At 55.2% G+C, this 18,635-nt stretch overlaps 1 protein-coding gene across 2 annotated transcripts; it reads right to left on the bottom strand.

The window, feature by feature from the left end:
* Nucleotides 1–356: 356 nt before the first annotated feature.
* Nucleotides 357–14,486, bottom strand: LOC142022289 (BPTI/Kunitz domain-containing protein-like). Of its 2 annotated transcripts, none has more exons than XM_075011983.1 (5): nucleotides 14,381–14,486; nucleotides 7,086–7,259; nucleotides 4,932–5,105; nucleotides 651–790; nucleotides 357–512 (listed from the first exon to the last, which is right to left on the bottom strand). In XM_075011983.1, exons 1-5 carry the CDS (start codon nucleotides 14,460–14,462, stop codon nucleotides 474–476), a joined length of 609 nt encoding a protein of 202 aa, XP_074868084.1. In that variant the 5' UTR covers nucleotides 14,463–14,486; the 3' UTR covers nucleotides 357–473. The 2 variants fall into 2 exon arrangements, with proteins under 2 accessions (XP_074868084.1, XP_074868085.1); XM_075011984.1 differs by having other exon boundaries at nucleotides 357–515; nucleotides 655–790.
* Nucleotides 14,487–18,635: the final 4,149 nt, after the last annotated feature.

The raw sequence follows: 18,635 nt of genomic DNA, 5'->3' as shown, positions 1-18,635 counted from the left end.
GAGCCAGGCTGCCCCACCAGGCAAAGCTGTGCTTTTAAGTCCAACCCCCAGGCACTGGCAGCAGCTCACTGCACTAGGGAGCTGCTCCAATGGGTGGGGATAAAGGGGACACGTGACCTTCTTGCAGTGCAGGTCCTGTGGGGTAGGGGAGTGTGATTCTCAGGATTTGGTGTCTCCAGCACACCACAGCTGCTGTCTGGCTCCCAGGGACTGTGCAGCAACTCATATTCCACTGGCGTTGCCCAGTGCCTGTCAGTTCCCCGTGCGACAATGGTTCACCAGGAACATCAGCCCCAGGAAGGCTGGCAGGGACAGTGAGGCCCTGCCCAGGAAATCACAGGGAGGCCAGCTGAGCCAAACTCTTTATTACATTACCCCAGTGCTGGGTGAGTTCTGACCTTGGGCGACTGGGGCGGGAGTCAACTGTGGGCTGTAATGGAGGGTTCTGTCCCATGTTCCCACAGGCCTTCTTGTCACACTGTCAGCCGTTCATGGTCTCTCTCCGGTAGGCTCTGTGGAAAGGGGGCAGTTGGTCAGGCCAGGAGCTGGGAGGGCAGAAAGGTGACAGCAGCAACGGCCTGCAACCCTGGACTGTTTAATGCACAGGGGCTAGGTGCAGTGATCCCAGCATGCACTCTGCTGAACCTCACCTGCGAGGGCATTAGGCAAATCTGGCCACACCCCACATTGCAGCACTTTTTTGCCCCAAGGCAGTCGTTGTCACTGAAGCACATCAAGCCGCAGATCCCCCAGGTGTCCGGGGGGATGACAGGACAAAACCCAGGTTTTGCTGAAAGAGAGAACAGCCCAGGACAGTGAGACACCTGTGTGGTAAATCCCAGTGGCTCCATGTGGAGCTGAGTTGGGTCCAAAGAGAAATGGAACAGTTGCAGAGACAGCAGTGAGACAGATGGAAAACTACAAGGAGTCCGGTGGCACCTTAGAGACTAACAATTTCATTAAGGCCGATGTTCACTCAAGTTTCCCCACCCAGGTGTGCAATAAATTTTTATGAGCACTGAGGTATGTACAAAGGTGCACCACCAGGGGAAACACAAGTGTGTCTGTGTGCACTCTGCTAATCAGCTGGGCAGCCCTGGAATCTCTCCTGAGTGGCTGCACAAGAGCCCAGCTTACCGGATCACTGATTAGGACAGAAGCTTTGGAGTTCCACCTCATCTGTCAGATGCAGGAAGTGAAAGAAGCAGCTGGTAGGGACACAGAGATGGGAGTGTCACGTCAGTGCTAATTGGCTCAGCGTGGATGTGCACCCTTCCAAAGGTGACAAGTAGGTGAGAACACCTAAGGGAGCCTTGTGAATTCCAGCTCAGCAGTTTAGAATCATAGAATCCTAGGGCTGGAAGGGACCTCAGGAGGTCATTGAGTCCAGCCCCCTGCCTAAAGCAGGATCAACCCCAACTAAACTATCCCAGCCAGGACAATGTCAAGCCAGGACTTGAAAACCTGTAGGGATGGAGATTCCAACAGCTCTCTTGGTAACAAATTCCAGTGCTTCACCACCCTCCTGGGGAAACAGTTTTTCCTAATAGCCAACCTATACTTCTTCCTCTGTAACTTCAGAACATTGCTCCTTGTTCTACCATCCATCACTACCGAGAACAGCCTCTCTCCATCTTCTTTTGAGCCCCCCTTCAGGAAGTTGAAGGCTGCTATCAAATCGCCTCTCGGTCTTCTCTTCTGCAAATTAAATAAGCCCAAGTCCCTCGTTCTCTCCTCATAGGTCATGTGCTCCAGCCCCCTAATCATTTTCATTGTCCTCTGCTGAATCCTTTCCAATGCATTCACACTGGGGAGCCCAGGACTGGATGAGACCTCACCAGTGCTGACTAGAGGGGAATAGTAACTTCTCTAGATCTGCTAGAGATACTTCTCCTAGTGCACCCCAATGTGCCATTAGCCTTCTTGGCTACCAGGACACTCTGTAGGCTCATAGTCAGCCTTTCATCTGCTGTAATCCCCAGGTCCTTTTCTGTTGCACTGCTACTTAGCCAGTCTGTCCCCCGTCTGTAGCAGCGCTTGGGATTCTTCCATCCCAACTATAGTACTCTGCACTTGTCCTTGTTGAACCTCATCAGATTGCTTTTGGCCAAATCCTCCTATTTATCTGGGGCGCTCTGGACCCTAACCCTACCCTCAATGCATCTATCTCTCCCCTAGCTTAGTGTCATCTGCAAATTTGCTGAGGGTGCAATCCATCTCCTTATCCAGGTCATTAACAAAGATGTGAAACAACACTGGCCCTAGAACCAAGCCATGGGGTGCTCCACTTGAACCTGACCATGAACCAACAGTTTCACTCCAAATTCTGTGTCCCTTTTCTGGCAACTTTCAAGTCAAAACAAAAGAGCAATCCAGTAGCACTTCCTGAAGAAGTGGGTCTGTCCCACCAAAGCTCATCACCTAATACGTTTTGTTAGTCTTTGAAGTGCTACTGGACTGCTTTTTTGTTTTGATAGAATATAGACTAACACGGCTAGCTCCCTGTTACTATTCAACTTTCAAGTCAGTGACTGTGCACAGCTGGGCTCGTCTCCACTCTGAGTCTCACAGAGAGCTCTGCACAGGGAGGGGCATCCTCCCAGGACAGAAACATCTACCTCCAGTACAGTCACACTCTCAGGGCCAGCCCTGGAGAAGCTCTGGGGGCTAGCAGAGGAATTCTGTCCCAGGGATCCTGGCCAGTGTGAGGTTGGACAAACATGGCTCGAAGGGATGCCACGGGAGGGGCTGAGGGACAGGCCAGTCTGCAGGAGCAAACAGCTACACAGGTGTCTGTGAATCCTCTATAAAGAGCTCCTGTCTCACATACTGGGCTGCTGGGAGATCCTGTCTGCCACACTCAGCACCACTGGCTGTCACGACAGTCTCGGTGTTTGCAGCAGGTGCAGAGCGGAGAGCGGGAGGGCCAAGGGCTGGGCACAGCTACTCTCTCATCCCAGCAGAGTCACCTCCCGGGTGGCCGTTTATTCCGTTAGCTACAGGAGAAGGGAGCAGTTGCTTCAGCAGCCGCCAGCCTCAGGATGGGTCCGGTCAGTTCTTGTGCTACCACAAGATGTAGCAACAAGACAGCAACTTAGCAATGTGGCAACTCCCTGCTCAGCTCAGAGTTTTACATTATCCCGGTAACAAAGCCAGGTCTGTGGGATGCTGGTAAACCTACAGGGCTGGGATTTGATTGTCAGACTTAGCAAATGGACCTTGTACTGAGTGCCTGGTCCCATAGGGGCCTGTCACAGAGACTCCTTCAGTGACAGGAGCTCATTCCCCATGGCTCTAACGTAGTGCCGGCACCAGCCCACTGAGCCAGGCAGCTCCTGAGCCAATGAACAGCCTACAGTAAGCAGCTGACTGTGTAAGCGGGGTCTGAGTGACTTAGCTGGCTGCTCACACTACTTTTTATTTGCTTTGCTAACTGTTGCTCGCCTTTCATGCCTACCACTTATAACCACTTAGGCTCTGTCTACGCGTGCCATTTCTGCTGGTAGCGGCATGGTAATAAGTTGCCCGGAAGATGCTAATGAGAGGCCGATGGAAATTTCCCGCACCTCATTAGCATATGGGCACATGGTTCAGAGTCCTAAAGGAGCTCTTCCAGATTCCAAAATACACATGCAGACGAGTGGCCCCCAAAGATCTTCTGCAAGGAAACCCTCCTTCCAGAAACCCCTTCTTCCTGAAAACTTTAAGGAAGAAGGGACTTCCAGAAGGAGGGTTTCCTTCCAGAAGATCCTGCAGGCCACGCATCTGCATGCGTATTTTGGAGTCTGGAGGGGTTTCTTCCAGACTCTGAACTACGTACCCATATACTAATGAGGTGCGGAAAATTTACATCCGCGCCTCATTAACATCTTCCGGACGGCTCATTACCATGCCACTTCCGGAAGAAGTGGCACATGTAGACACAGATTTCTAGTCTCTTCTACTGTGTTTAATAAACCTGTTTTATATTTTACCAAAACTAGGTGCATTATTTGAAGGGTCTGGAAAATCTCAGCTCACACAGCCTGGTATGTATGTCCACTCCACACTGAGGAAGGGGCAGACGGGGTAATGAACTTGCTCTGGTCAGGCTTCTGACCAAGACAAGGCATTTGAGGTTTGGGGTGCAGGGCTGGGTCCTTGGCAGATTTGCTGGTGCCTTTCTGTGTGATGTGTGAGTGGCTCTGGGAGCATTCACATCATCTAGCTGGGTGTGGGGCTTCACCTGCTGTTGTGCTGAGTGATAACCGCACATGGAGGGGTTTGCTGCTTGTCACTGGCAAAGCATTCTGAGAGTCAGGCCTGGCTGGAGAGTTAAGTGCGTACAGAAGTACCCCAGTTACAGGTAGGGCCCCGTGGATCTCACCAAAAGGCCCCTGAAGGGAAGAAAAAGATCACAGATGTTCTCTGGGGTTGCACAGGAAATAGCCATAATCACAGCAACTCTGTGAGTCATTTCCCCACTGTTGAAGACCGGCACTCAGGAACATTCCATTTAGTTTCAGCTCCAGCAGGAGTTGCACCCGGGACCCCTCTCACACACTCATCCTCAGCCCCCTTCCCCTCCTCTAGTCAGACTGTGAACTCTGGGCCAGGGCTGTCTCCTGTTCTGTGTCTGGGCAGTGCTGGGGCAATGGGGCCAAAGAAATCCTAAGAGCAGCTGCTGATGGAACAAGGTTGGGGGAGGGGCAGCTGAAAACATGCTGCGGGCTGCAAGTACGCATGCCCTGCTAATCAGCTGGGTGGGCCAGAGAGAAACCCTTGATGGGCCAGGGCAGACTTTGTCCATCCTGTTCTAGGCACTGCTGTGATGCAGTCAATCAGTCATTATAATGGAGGTCAGGCTCTGTGGTCCCAGGATCTTTGCATTAATGTCTCTATTGCATGGGCAGCTGATGGCCCAACTAGCTGAGATTACCTCATTCTCTTACCAGGTTGTCCACATGTCCTGCGACATTCCGCTTCAGTGGTAAACCTGTTCTCGTTGCCCCCGCAGCCTCCATAAACAAACCTCTCACATCTCTGGGTGACTGAGTTGTAGAAGTAGCTGAGCATGTAGCCAAAACATGGGCCGGAGTCCATAGGGAGCTTGCAGATCTCTGTCACTGCAGAAAGAAGCCAGGCGAGTTAGGCTGAAAGAAGGGAAATCTGCAGAGTATCTCAGCCTTTACATTTCAACTTTACTGGGCACCAGTCTGAGGCCGGCTGGGAAGTGCCTGCAGGACTGGAGGAAGGTGTAAGAGAGCCCTATAATTAAGGAATGGGAGTGGTGGGTTTATCTGATGTATCAGAACCCCATGGAAAATCCATTCTGGAGTGACATAGCATTGACACTGGTAACAATAGCTGGGGCCAGACTGTCAGAAACAGCGGGCAGACCAGTCGGCAGCAACAGGCATGTGCAGTTTTCCACAAAAACTAGGAGCATAAGTCAGGACACTGAAAATTCTCAGAAGTGGTGTCTGGCTGCAAAATGTACTTACAAGTTATTTAACTATTGTAATACAATATATTTGTCACTCTTTTGTCTAGACTGTAACATCAGCTCACCTCAACCCGTGCTAAACGTCACTGGGATTGACTTCACTTGGTTACAAGCAATCCTGAAATCTCAGTCAGAGGCAGTGAGACCCCTCGTGCTGGCTGAAGGGCTTCTGCAGCTCAGAACCTCAGCTCCTGAGCCAGGGAAAGGGCTGGAGGCTGGAGTGGGAGTTTGCCCCCCCACCAGTGTAGAAAGGATATGGATGCACTGGAACAGATTCAGTAGAGGGCAATGAAAATGATTAGGGGGCTGGAGCATATGACCTGTGAGGAGAGGATGAAAGCTCTGGCCTTATTTAGTTTGCAGAAGAGAAGACGGAGGGTGGTTTGATGGCAGCCTTCAACTTTCTGAAGGGGACCTCTAAAGAGGGTGGAGAGAGATTTCTCAGTGGTGACAGATGGCAGAACAAGGAGCAATGGTCTGAAGTTACAGAGGGGGAGGTATCAGTTGGGTATTAGGAAAAATTATTTCCCCAGGAGGGTGGGGAAGCACTGGAATGCTACACCGAGTGGTGGTGGGATCTCCATCCCTAGAGGTTTTTAAGTCTTGACTTGACAAGGTCCTGGCTGGGGTGACTTAGTGGGGGTTGATCCTTCTTTAGGCTGGGGCTGGACTCGATGACCTCCTGAGGTCCCTTCCAGCCCTAAGATACTGTGATTCTGTGATTTGCCTGGGGATGAACTGTCCCTGGTATGACAATATCATTACCATCCATTGCTGATCAGAGGGACACAGAATGAAACCAGCCCAGTAGATCTGAGGGAGCCCCTGGCTGAGCTGGCTGCTATGCTGGCTGGTAATAAATCACGCTAGGTGGCGGTTGCTGCTTCAGTGCTATGAAGAGCAGGGTCCCTGGGCCAAGGCAGACTGGGTTCCCGGGAGCTCTTCTGGTGTAAGGGCAGAAATGTCTGACAGCATCAACCATGGCCAGGCCCATCCCTAAGAGTGTGTGAAAGCCCCCAAAGTGCGAGGCCTGAGGTAAGTGCCCCAAACCATCCAATGGACAGGACAGCTCAGCCCCTGGCAGCTGTGTGAGCCATATCTCCTGCAGTGCCTGAGACTGGGACTCACTCCTGCCCTTGAGCCCCCACCTGGCTGTGCCAGGGACAAGGACAGCTCCTCTGAGCCAGCTAGCAGGAAAGGCGATAGCTGTGGTCAGCAGGATTGTTATTTGCATTTAACTCCCTCACCAAGGCTTCCAGAGGGGCAGGAACATTACTACCAGGACTCTAGTACCTTCCCTTTAATTTTGGCTCAGCAAGAACTGTACAAGGGACTCCTCTCACATACTCAGCCTCAGCCCTGGCCCCTTGTCTAGCCAGACTGTGTGCTCCTTGGGGCCAGGACTGTCTCCGGCTCTGTGTCTTGGCAGCTCCACGCAATGGGGTCATGGGCCATGGTTGATCCTCTAGCACTGCTGGGATGCAGTCAATCAATCATTGCAATGGAGGTCAGGCTCTGTAGCCCTTGGATTTTTGTATTAACATCTCTATTGCCTGGGCAGCTGATGGACCAGCCAGCTGAGGTTCTCTCATTCCCTTACCAGGCTGTCCGCACGTCCTGCGACATTCCTCTTCAGTGGCAAACCTGTTCTCATTGCCCCCGCAGCCGCCATAAATGAATATCTCACACCTCCTGGTGAGTGAGTTGTAGAAGTAGTGAGGAAAGAATGCTTTGCATGGGCCGGTCTCCGCTGGAAGCTTGCAGATCTCTCCAGCTGCAGAATAGAGAAACAACTGAGGAGAAGGCTATTAGCACAAGCACAGGTGGGATCAGGTGTTCAGATGTGTTCTGCAAACAAATGGACACACAAACGGCATGTGAACATTTCCATACAGACTAGGTGCGTACAGGTGCATGCTGAACAATCTGTGACTTGGGATCCAACTGCAAAAATCGCTGGCCTTTTTTCTGCTCTTTTTCTAGTGTATCTTTGTCATGATTTTATCTAGGTCTCAGCTTGAATAACACCTGTGGCTGATGAACCTCAGTGTGCAACAGGCAATGCTGAAAGCTTGGTGCCAACAATGAGACCCCTGGTGTTGGCTGAAGGGCTGGTGCAGCTTTGAAATCCTGATGCGAGGAGCCAGGGAAAAGCCTCTGAGAGCTGCAGTGGGAAATTTGCCTGGGGATGGACCACAGGACTTTCCCCTACTGTTGACAATACCTGAGGCAGAATCTGAACGAATATTGACCTGAGAGTTCACAGGAAACATGGGGAGACCCTGGTTTTGTCTATGCAAACACACTTTGCTCCTGCTTTGTTTAGCTCTTGCCAACTATTCAGCAGAGGGAGTGGTGTTTTGCTTATTCTAGTCAACTTATTTTGTGCCCCTGTCCTAGCTATGTTTGTGTTTAATGTAAGGATAGTGAAATATGGTTAATGATGCTTGTAATTATTGTAAGAATAGATAAAAACAGGACTGTATTTAATCCGTTCCAAAGGAGAAAGCTCACCCTTAGCACAAGGACCTTGCTTGACTGTCACAGCCTGAGCGTAAGATAGGTAGGGGTGTGCATGCTGGGCCAGTGGTGATATATTTTTCCCAGCAATGCTGTCTGGGCCAGTTTGACCTGCTTTTCTCCCGCTGCTCAAAGAATAAAGCTAACTAGACTTAGGAGCTTCTTTCTTAGTTTAATTATGGTGGAGCTGGGTATCTGCCCTGCCTGCTAAAAGCTGAGATCAATGGGAGCTCAGATCACTTGAGAAGGGGCAGTGTTTCTGTCCAATCTGAAGAAAAGTAGAAAATTACTGATGTGATGTGCAGAGGTGAGACCTGAGGTGGATGGCAGTGACTGGTGACTGACTGTCAGCTGGGCGATGATAGAGAAGAACAATGAGCAAGGTAGCAGCAGACAAACAGTGAGCGCCCAGCAGAGTGAATGAGATGGTGCTTTGCTCCTTCTCACCATAGAATCATAGAACTATAGAGCTGGAAGAAACCTAAGAAGCCATCAAGTCCAGCCCACTGCCCTAGGTATCAGATCAGCCCAGCCAGGGCTTTGTCGAGGTGAGACTTAAACACCTCCAGGGATGGCGACTCCACTACTTCCCTGGATAGACCATTCCAATGCTTCACCACCCTCCTAGTGAAAAAGTGTTTCCTAATGTTCAACCTGGACCTTTCCAACCACAACTTGAGCCCATTGTTCCATGTTCTGCCATCCGTGACCACTGTGAACAGCCTCTCTCCAGCCTCTTTGCAGCCTCCCTTCAGTAAGTTGAAGGCTGTTATCAAATCCCCCCTCAGTCTTCTCTTCTGCACTCAAAATGACACCAGGCTGGGAAGTGAAGGCTGCAGATGCACCTCTGAAGTCTGTGTCTGCACTGACCAAGGGCAGCAACTGTGAGCGGGACGCAGAGAAGTGTTGGGCATGTGAAGGGAGCACTTGTGTTGCTGGTCTTAAAAATCTGAGGGGAAAAGGATACTGCCCCGCCTGCCTGGGCTGAGACTCTCACTACCGATTTTCTTTATGAATTCTATTTCTGGTGTTTTCCCAAATCAATGCCAGTTCACTTTCCTCCTTTTATTAAAACTTTCTATGCTCAGACTCTTCCTGGGAGTGGGGGAGCATTGCCTCTCAGAAGTGCCTGGAGTGGGGTGTGAATTTCTCAGGTTACTAGGCGGGGGCTCAAGCCAGTTCTATGTTAGATGGATGGAGAGGAACCCTAGATTTGGAACCTGGTCCTGGCTGCTGCTGTCTCCATCTGGCAGATGGGCTACACATCGTCACCTTTCACTGCTGCTGAAAGGGACGCAGAATGCAATTGTCCCAGGAACTCTGAGGAAGTCCTTGTTGGGGATGTCGCTAAGAGACAACCCACACTCCACGATGCTTTGTGCTGACAGGCATCTGCTTGCCTGGCTGGTAATGAATAATGCTGGAAGGCAGCTGCTGCTTTGGATCGATGGAGAGCAGGATCTCTGGGCCAAGGCAGACTCGGCTCCAATGAGCCCTTCCAGAGCTAGAGGAGAAATACCCAGCACCCATGGCAGCAGTGTGATCCACTTCTCTGGTGTCAGAGATGGGACCTCACTCTTATCTTTTGAGCCCCAATCCAGTGATGCCCCAGACAGACATGACTCCTCTGAGCCAGCCAGAAGAAAGGTGGTAGCTGTGTTCAGCAGGGTTGTTATTGGCATTTTTACTCACTAGATGGGGCCTCCAAAGGGGTGGGAATCATAGAATCATAGAACCACAGAGCTGGAAGGGACCTCAAGAAGTCATAGGGGTCCAGCCCCCTGCCCCAAGAAGGATCTACCCCAACATGTATCTACCAGGACTCAAGGACCTTCCCTTTAGTTTTGGCTCCAGCAGGACATAGCTAGGGACCCCCGTCATATGCTCATCATCAGCCCCATCCCCTCCTCTAGTCAGACTGTGAGCTCCTTGGGGCCATGGCTACCTCCTGGTTTGTGCCTGTACAACGCCTGAGCAATGGGATGGATCCTCTAGGCTGTGGAGGAGGAATAATCATGATAGAGGAACCACTCCACGAATGTTGGTATTGGCCACGGTCCATCTCTGGGTCCCTCAGAAGTGGTGGGGACTTGGGGAGAAGGGGTGCGGCTGTGGACTACAGGGAGAGGCAAAGAGAGTGTGTAACACTTTGGGCTTGTCTACACTTGCCCCAACTTCGAAGGGGGCATGGTAGTCAGGGTGACAGGAGATTACTAAGGAAGTGCTGCGGTGAATATGCAGCACTTTGTTAGGCTAATTTTCCCCCACAGCAAATTTGAAGTGTCAAAATTTTGAGGAGTAAAGGGACTTTGAAGGAGCATGGGTACTTCAAAGTGCCCATGGCTACATGCACGCCGGCACTTCAAAGTTTGACGCTTCAGAGTTGCTGCAGGGGAGAATTAGTCTAGTGGAGTGCGGCGTATTCACCACAGCACTTCCTTAGTAATCTCCCGTGGTCCTTATTACTGTGCCCCCTTTGAAGCTGGGACAAGTGCAGAGCCAGCCTTTGTGTGTCAGCGACTGGCTTTGTCACAGTGACTATGTGTGTGTGTGGCACAGACTGCGTAGGTGTGACATGACACATGGTGTGTGCGCTGGCTGCTGCTGGGTGAGTTTCTGAGAGAAGCTGCCCTCTGTCTCTTTACGGGAAATCTGTCCTGCTCTTGTGTCTCCCTCGCTGCACTCCTGAGTGAGTCACTGACCATCCATGCTTCAGACTGGAGCAGCTCCACTTTGTGGCTCCTTCTCCCCGATTCCTGCTCTGCAGGGATACAGGGAGAGGGGAACTCCTTGACTTCAGCACTACCCTCTCCCCACTCCCTCTCTGCACACCTAGCAGAAGAATCCTAGGAGCAACTCAGCTGCACATGGAGAGGTGGGCAGAGGGGCAGCTGAACCCATGCTGCTGGCTACAAGTATGCACGGTGCGCGAACCAGCTGGGCAGGCCAGATCTAAGCCCCTGGGCTGCTTTTGCCCAACACTGCTCCAGGAAGGTCAGGTTCTGTCGCTACAGGATATTTGCATTAATGTCTGTATTACCTGGGCAGCTGTTGACGCAACCAGCTGAGGTTCCCCCATTCTCTTACCAAGCTGTGCACATGTCCTGAGACACTCCTCTTCAATGTCAAACCTGTTCTTGTTGCCCCCACAGCCCCCCATAAAAGAACCTCTCACACCTCCTGGTAAATGAGTTGTAGAAGTAGTGGGGCTGGCATGCCCTGCATCCACAGGGAGGTTGCAGACCTCGTTAGCTTCAGAGAAAAGAAAGACGGGTTAGGAAAAAAGGGGGAACTCTGCAAATGATTTCTGCTCCTCTTTCAAAGATAACAGGGTTGATGCATGGCGCAGCAGCTGGGCTGGGAGGTGGGGTAAAAGGAGACCTTATTGCTAACGTGTAAGAACTGAGTCTGGTCTAGTGGAACCGCTGGGTAAAGCCTATTCTCATGGATTATATCATTGAACCTAGTAGCTGAAAACCATTCAGAACTGGGTTTTAGAGAAGTTAAACCAAAAAGCGGCCAGAAGACTCAGATACCCAGTTGTATCACAGTGAATGCACAGTTACTGAGCACGTGTGTAAACTGTCTCTACCTACACATATACACTCAGCCTTTGGCCTGGTTAAAGACATTTATACGCCCAGATGTCCTAGTTGCTGGTATTGTCACGGCAGTTTTCCATGAAAATATATTGCACACTTCTGGATGGTGAACAGTCTCCTAAATGAATTTCGTTCTTTTCCTAGGGCCCAAGGCACCCAGGCAAGACTGCCTCTGGGACCCAGAAGTCCCATCCATAGGACAGTAGAAGCGGCCATGGTGGGAACCCCCAAAGTACAGAGCCTGGAGCAGCAACCCCAAACCATGCGATGGATGGGATGGCTCTGCACCCAAGGAAGGCCCAGAATCCAGCTCCCAGAACTAATGAGCTATTTTCAGTTAGTGACATTTTCCACCTGTATCTGAGCTGCTCTTGGAGCTGCTGGTGAGCAGGCCTGGTGAGACTGATGCTGTGTTTATTAGCTGGACTATACAGACTGAAAGTATTAACATAACCCAGTCCCTGGCCATCATTAAAGAGTGTTAACAATCTCTGGGGCTTGGAATGCAGAGACCTCTGTTGCTCAGCACCAGGGCAAACACCCCAGTAAATATCTTTTTAAGTTTTCATTAAAGATACAGAAAAGCAGTTGAAGCCCTTGAAAGGTGAAGCAACAAATAAGGCTTTTATTTTTACCACTTCCTTGTTCCCTCTGCCGGTCGCTGGGGAGAGCTTTAGAAAGACCCCTTAGTTCCTTATAGAGAGACTAACAGATATTTTGGAGCAAAAGTTTTTGTGGGCAAAGGCCAACTTCATGAGATGCAGCTGATGAAGTGGGTCTTTGCCCACAAAAGCTCATGCTCCAAAACATCTGTTAGTCTATGAGGTGCCACAGGACGTCTTGTTGTTTTTGAAGATACAGACTAACTCTGCTACCCCTCTGATACTAGTTCCTTAGTGTCTCTGAAGGGGCACTGAAGAGGCACTAACTGTCCTGCTTTGGGAAAGAGAAGGTGTTAGCTGAGATGGGCTGCAGCTGTTGTTGATGTCTGAGACAGCTTCCTCTTAGGTGGCCCTCAGTGCATCCCCTTCCACCACAGGCACCAACAGTTGTCTATGTTGAGGGCAGGGGAGGACACATGTCCCTCCTACATGTCTTCTTCCTGCCCTGCTCAAGCTCGGGCTCCCTGTACTCTTCCTCCCCAGTAGATATGTAGGGGAGGGGTCCTGACCTGTTGCACTACCCCTCCACCCCTGTGGCAAAGGAGCCCAGGCAGAGCTCAGATGAGGCACAGGCAGAGGATGAGGTGCAGGAGAGGCTGGGCAAGGAGCCAGAGCAGAGCTTTCCCAATGCCATGGGCAAGGGCAGAGCAACGGAGGAGGAAGCTCCTGGAGGGATAGTTTGGAGGATGTGAGGGGAAAGGATAGAGGGGAGGCTGTGGGGGTGCAAGGCACAGGCCTTCCCTCTCCCAGGCTGAGGCCGAGGTGGTGCCTGCAGCACAGCCGCCAGGACAGCGATGTCCAGGGCTGGGGCTGAGGTCTGGGCAGCCAGGAGACGTGAAGCGTCAACTGACCCTTGGCCTGGCTTGGCTGTAGGTCTGGTGAGCCTCCTGCCCCGGCTCCCCTAGATGAGCATCACTCCTGGGCACTCTGACTGGTCCTGGCAGGCGTGCAGCTCAGTCCCCATGGATCTGCCCAGAGCCCAGCTACGGCACGCTGGCCTGCAGCCCCAGAGCTGCTCCCTAGGCCCAGGAAGTAGCCCTCCAGGACCTGTTGGGTCTCGCCCCTAGTACCTGTCTGCCCCAACCACAGGGTGTGCAGCTGGGGGACAGAGGGCGAGGCAGGGGGCTGGTCACTGCATCAGCCTGGGCCCCTCCTAGCCCAGCTCACTAGCAGCCCCAGCAGTCTCCCTGTTGCTAGGGAAACATCTCCCCATCTCCTGTGGCCACCGAGCGTATGAAGCTCCTCGCTCCAGGGAAAGCACGTTCTGCAGGGGCTGTATGGGGGTTGCCTGGGCGCAGGAAGGGGCAAAGGGGTGTGAGATACTGGAGAGCTGTGATCTAGGGTTATGGGGAGCGATGGGTTGCCCCAGAGATGGGCATGGAGGAAATCACACTGAGCTGACCCTGGGACACAGCGCCGGGCTGTGTCACAGCCCCGAAGCCGGTGGGGCTGAGAGGAGGGTGTCTGGGAGTCACCGCCAGTGTCTCCTGTCATTGTTTCCATCCTTCAGCAGAATTAATTTTATTCTAGGCAAAAAGGCGTGTGCAGATGCGCCCCACCAATAGAAACACAGGCTGCCAGCTGTGGGTGGCTGTGGGCGCCGTGCTAATCAGCAGAGCACCTCCTGAATCTCCCCTGGGTGGTTACCCAAGCACTCCGTCTACAGGGAACACGGGTCACTGGCTGGGAGCCATGAGCCTGGAGAGGGTCCGCAGGAAGGATTTAGGGTAGAAGGGTCCCGGAGCAGCCAGAGGGTGTGGAAGAGCCACGGGGCTCAATGTTCCAGGAGCCCAGGGGTGGAGGGAGACACCAGAAGGCCAGAGACAGAGCAAAGAGGCTTCAGCGGGGTGAAGTGGGAGGGGCCGGGGGCAGCCCCACACACAGGGGGTTAGAGACACTGGGGCAGGGGGCAGAGCCAGGGACAGCTGGGAAAGGCTTTGTCCTGCGGGGGGGGGGTTGGCTCAGGGCAGGGCTGGGGGCAGCCTGTGGAGAGTGGAGCAGGAGCCAATGAAAGCAGACGGGGTGGGGGGCAGGCTGCGGGGTTGGAGACAGGCAGGAGGGCAGGCCTGAGTGCAGGGCCGGGTGGAGAGGCGGGGGCAGGGAGATCTCACCTGGAAGTTGCTGCCCAGAGGCAGGCGGCAGCTCAGCCCAGAGGGTGAGGAGCAATGCGAGCAGGAGCAGGCCTGACTTCATTGCGCTGCTGTGCCAGGATGCCCAGCCCCGACCTGCACCAGTTTATATACTGACCTGCCAGCCCACTGCTCCAGTCACAGGAGGGAACATTGCACAAGAGAGAGCGCTGGGTCTGGGCCCCTCCCGAGGGGACCCGGAAGCAGCAGGGCACTAATCGTTAGGAAACGCTCCCGGGGTGTGGGTGAAGTGTAGTAACAGGCTGCAGGGGTGAATTCATGTTTCCAGGCAGCGCCACGTGCTGCCTTTGGCTTCAGAACAAACAGCTGAGCCAAGAGGCTGCTGTTCACTAAGCCAGCACAGGAGTGAATCTCCAGTCAGCCCCAGCCCCTGGAGCTGGGCGAGAAGGGACACTCTCAGCGCGTGGCAAAGAGCTGGTTCCCCCAGAGCAGCACCTGTCATTCTCCAACACATCGGCCGCGTCTACACGTGCCGGCTGCTTCGAAGTAGCGGTGCCAACTTCAAAATAGCGCCCGTCACGGCTACACGTGTTGGGCTCTATTTCGAAGTTGACATCGACGTAAGGCAGCGAGACGTCGAAGTCGCTATCCCCATCAGGAGATGGGAATAGCGCCCTACTTCCACGTTGAACGTCGAAGTAGGGCACGTGTAGTCGTTGCGCGTCCCGCAACATCGAAATAGTGGGATCCGCCATGGCGGCCATCAGCCGAGGGGTTGAGAGACGCTCTCTCCAGCCCCTGAGCTCGATGGTCGCCGCGTGCAGCGCCCCTTAAAGGTCCCCGCCCCCTGCCTTCCTGTGCAGGAAGCTGAGAGAGTGTGCAGGCGGCAGCACAGCCACGCGGCCAGCCTGCATGCCCCTCTGCAGCCGCAGTCCACCACCCCTGCAGCGATGGCTGCCCCCCAGTCCCCTAAGCGACCCCAGGCACCCCCCCCAAGGGGAGCCAGGGCTCCCAGACCGGCAGCCAGGCTGGGAAGCGGCAGCAGGGCCCCTCCTGGATGAAGGCCGAGCTCTGGGACCTGCTGGGGCTCTGGGGCGAGGAGGAGGTGCTCCAGGTAATGGGGAGCAAGAGGCGGAACGTGGATGCGTTCGCTCGGCTGGCCGAGGGCCTGGCCGCCCGGGGTCACCCGGCCCGCACTCCGGATCACGTCCGCAGTAAAGTGAAGGAGCTGCGGCAGGGTTACGCCCGGGCCCGGGATGTGGCCGGCCGATCTGGGGCCGCCCCCGTCACTTGCCCCTTTTACAGGGAGCTCAGGGCCATCCTGGGCCCCCGGCACACCTCCTCCCCTCCGGCCACTCTTGATACCTCGGACGACGATCCCCAGCAGGCCCCAGAGGCGGAGTCTGCCCCGGAGGTAAGCCCCGCACCCCAGGGGCCCCCCCAGGAGCCCACCCCTGGGGCACCGGAGGAGGAGGGGGAGTCCTCCTCCAGCGATGGGGGGCTCCGGATCCACGTCCCGTCCCGGAGCTCCAGCAGGGCGTCCGCCCACCGGGTGTCCCCCGACCATAGGAGCGGACCATCAGGTACGTACCCCACCCCCGGTGCACACCCCCGGGGTTGAGGGGTGGGGGTAATAGATATGACCAGGGTCCTCCAAATGCCCAGATGACCATGTCCCCAAGGACAGCAGTGGCATGTTCCTCACAGGAGTGCATCAGCCCCTGCCCCCCTAGCAGGACAGTGCCATGCCCCATCCCTGGGGATGGGGGGAGTGGAACCTAGGGTCCCCCGGGGGGAGGGGGTGGCACACCCATCAGCAGCAGCAGCAGCATCTCCCGGGGACGGGGATGGGGAACCAGCAGCAGAGGGGTGGGGGACAAGGGCCACGGCTCGGGGCCCACACTAACGGCTGTCCCCACTCTTCTTCCCCCCTGTGTTCCACAGCTGCACCGTTGGAAGGACCGGAGAGTGCCGGGGAGGTGTCAGTGGTCCCAGAGAGCCCACCGGGGCCATCAATCCAGGCCAGCCCCTCGGCGGAGCACCGACCAGCCCCATGGCGGGGACGACGGCGGAGCCAGCCCCACTCCTGGACGGCAACGGACCCCCAGCTGCTGGCCATCCACCGTCGGCAGCTGGAGGTCGCCGAGCAGTGCCTGCGGGTGGAGGAGCGGCACCTTCAAATTCAGGAGTGGGCACTGGCCTGGCACCAGGAGGCATGGGGGGGCCTTTATGCGGACATTCGAGCGTATCGCAAACTACCTGGCCCCCCCATGCTGCGCCGGCCACTGCTCTGCCCACCCTGCCTGCTCCCCCCGCTGCTCCACCCGCCGTCGCACTGCCACCCGCCACTGAGGGCCCTTCCGCTGAGGGGGACCTGGGGCCAGCTGACACCCGCCGACCTTATCTCCCGGTCTGCCTGGTCCCCAGCCAGCCCCAGCCAGGGCTGAGGCTGAGGCGTGGGTCGCGGCTGCCCACCCCCAGCGCTGGACATTAGGGGGTGTGGGGCCCAGGACGTGCCCCCCCCCCTTTGTATATATCCCCTTCAGTTTTATCTTCTTTTGTATATAGTTTCTATTAGACCCCTGTTGTTACGTTGTTATGCTGATACCTGCCCCCCCATGTACATAGTTCTCCCCTTCCTTGTCTTCCCCTTTTTTTCTTTCATCTTATCTGACTTATAATATATATATATGTAATATTTATTTGGCCTGTAAATAGTTAGTTAAGATAATAATAATAATAAGAGTTCAACATATTCTGGTTTGACGAACAAATGTCTGCTTTTATTTACAAGAAAAGTGGGGCGGGGGAGTGCTCTTGGGTGCTCTGTGGTGTGGGCATAGGGGCAGGGAGTGTTGTTGAGGATGGGGGGGGGCGGGCAGTGGAGGGCCTGCCAGCGTTCACCCCGCGGCCTCATCGAAATGGGCCCGCAGGGCCTCCCAGCCCCTGGTCCCTTCGGGGTCCACCTGGCGACTGGGGGCAGCGGGTGGCTGCACATCGGCCCTGCCGGCCTCCACAGCCCAGCCCTGAAAGAAGGCCTCCCCCTTGCTCTCCACCAGGTTGTGGAGGGCGCTGCACGCGCCCACAATCTGGGGGATGTTGGTGGGGCCCGCATCAAGGCGGGTGAGGAGACACCTCCAGCGCCCTTTGAGGCGCCCAGATGTGCGCTCCACCACCTGGCGCGCGTGGTTCAGGTGCATGTTGAAGCGCTCCTGGCTGGCTGACAGGTGGCCCGTGTAAGGGTGCATGAGCCAGGGCCGGAGGGGGTATGCCGCATCTGCGATGACGCAGAGGGGCATGGTGGTGTCCCCCACAGGGATCTCCCGCTGGGGGATGTAGGTCCCCACCTCCAGCCGGCGGCACAGGCCCGAGTTCCGGAATACCCAGGCGTCGTGGGTGCTGCCAGGCCAGCCCACATGAATGTCCTGGAAACGGCCCCGGCTGTCCACCAAGACCTGGAGGACCACTGAGTGGTAGCCCTTCCTGTTCAGGTAGCGTCCTCCACTGTGCTCCGGGGCGCGGATGGGGATGTGGGTCCCATTCAGAGCCCCGAAGCAATTGGGGAAGCCCAGGGTGGCAAACCCCGCGATGGTGGCATCCGGGTCCCCAAGCCTCACGAGCCTGTGGAGGAGCAGGGCGTTGATGGCGCGGACGACCTGCAGGGGAAGCACATGGGAGAGCACCAATGAGGGGTGTGCAGGGTGTGTGTGGCCCTCCCCTGCCAGGGCCCCCCTCCCCTGCCCTGCCCTCCTCTGCCAGGGCTGCCTCCCCCTCCCCCCGTGGGTCCTCTTACCTCCATGAGGACAGCCCCGACGGTGGCCTTGCCGACGACAAACTGCTGGCCCATGGATCGGTAGCTGTCTGGAGTGGCCAGCTTCCAGACAGTGATGCCGACCCGTTTCTCCACGCTGAGGGCACGCCGCATGAAGGTGTCCTGGTGCCTCAGTGCGGGGGTGAGCCACTGGCAGAGCTCCAGGAATGTCTGCCGGCTCACGTGAAAGTTCTGGAGCCAGCGGTCATCGTCCCACTCTCCGAGCACCAGCCGCTCCCACCAGTCGGTGTTGGTGGGGTAGCTCCATAGCCGGCGGCGAATGAGGCAGGGGCTGGGGGTGGGGTGCTGCAGGGTTGGGGGTTGCGTCCTCCTCCCCTGCGGGCAGCTCCTCCTCTGTGGCAAGGAGGTGCTCAGCTGCCTCCTGCATGGCATGGAGCAGGGCGAGCACTGCTTCTACAGGGGCGGCTGGGTGGACCTCTGGCTGCTGCTGCTGCTGCTGTTGCT

Source organism: Carettochelys insculpta, chromosome 17 (assembly GCF_033958435.1).
Source record: "Carettochelys insculpta isolate YL-2023 chromosome 17, ASM3395843v1, whole genome shotgun sequence".
In the NCBI taxonomy this organism is placed as follows: Eukaryota; Metazoa; Chordata; order Testudines; family Carettochelyidae; genus Carettochelys; species Carettochelys insculpta.
The sequence above is the reverse complement of the archived record's forward strand: the minus strand, read 5'-3'. Positions and strand labels throughout refer to the sequence as shown.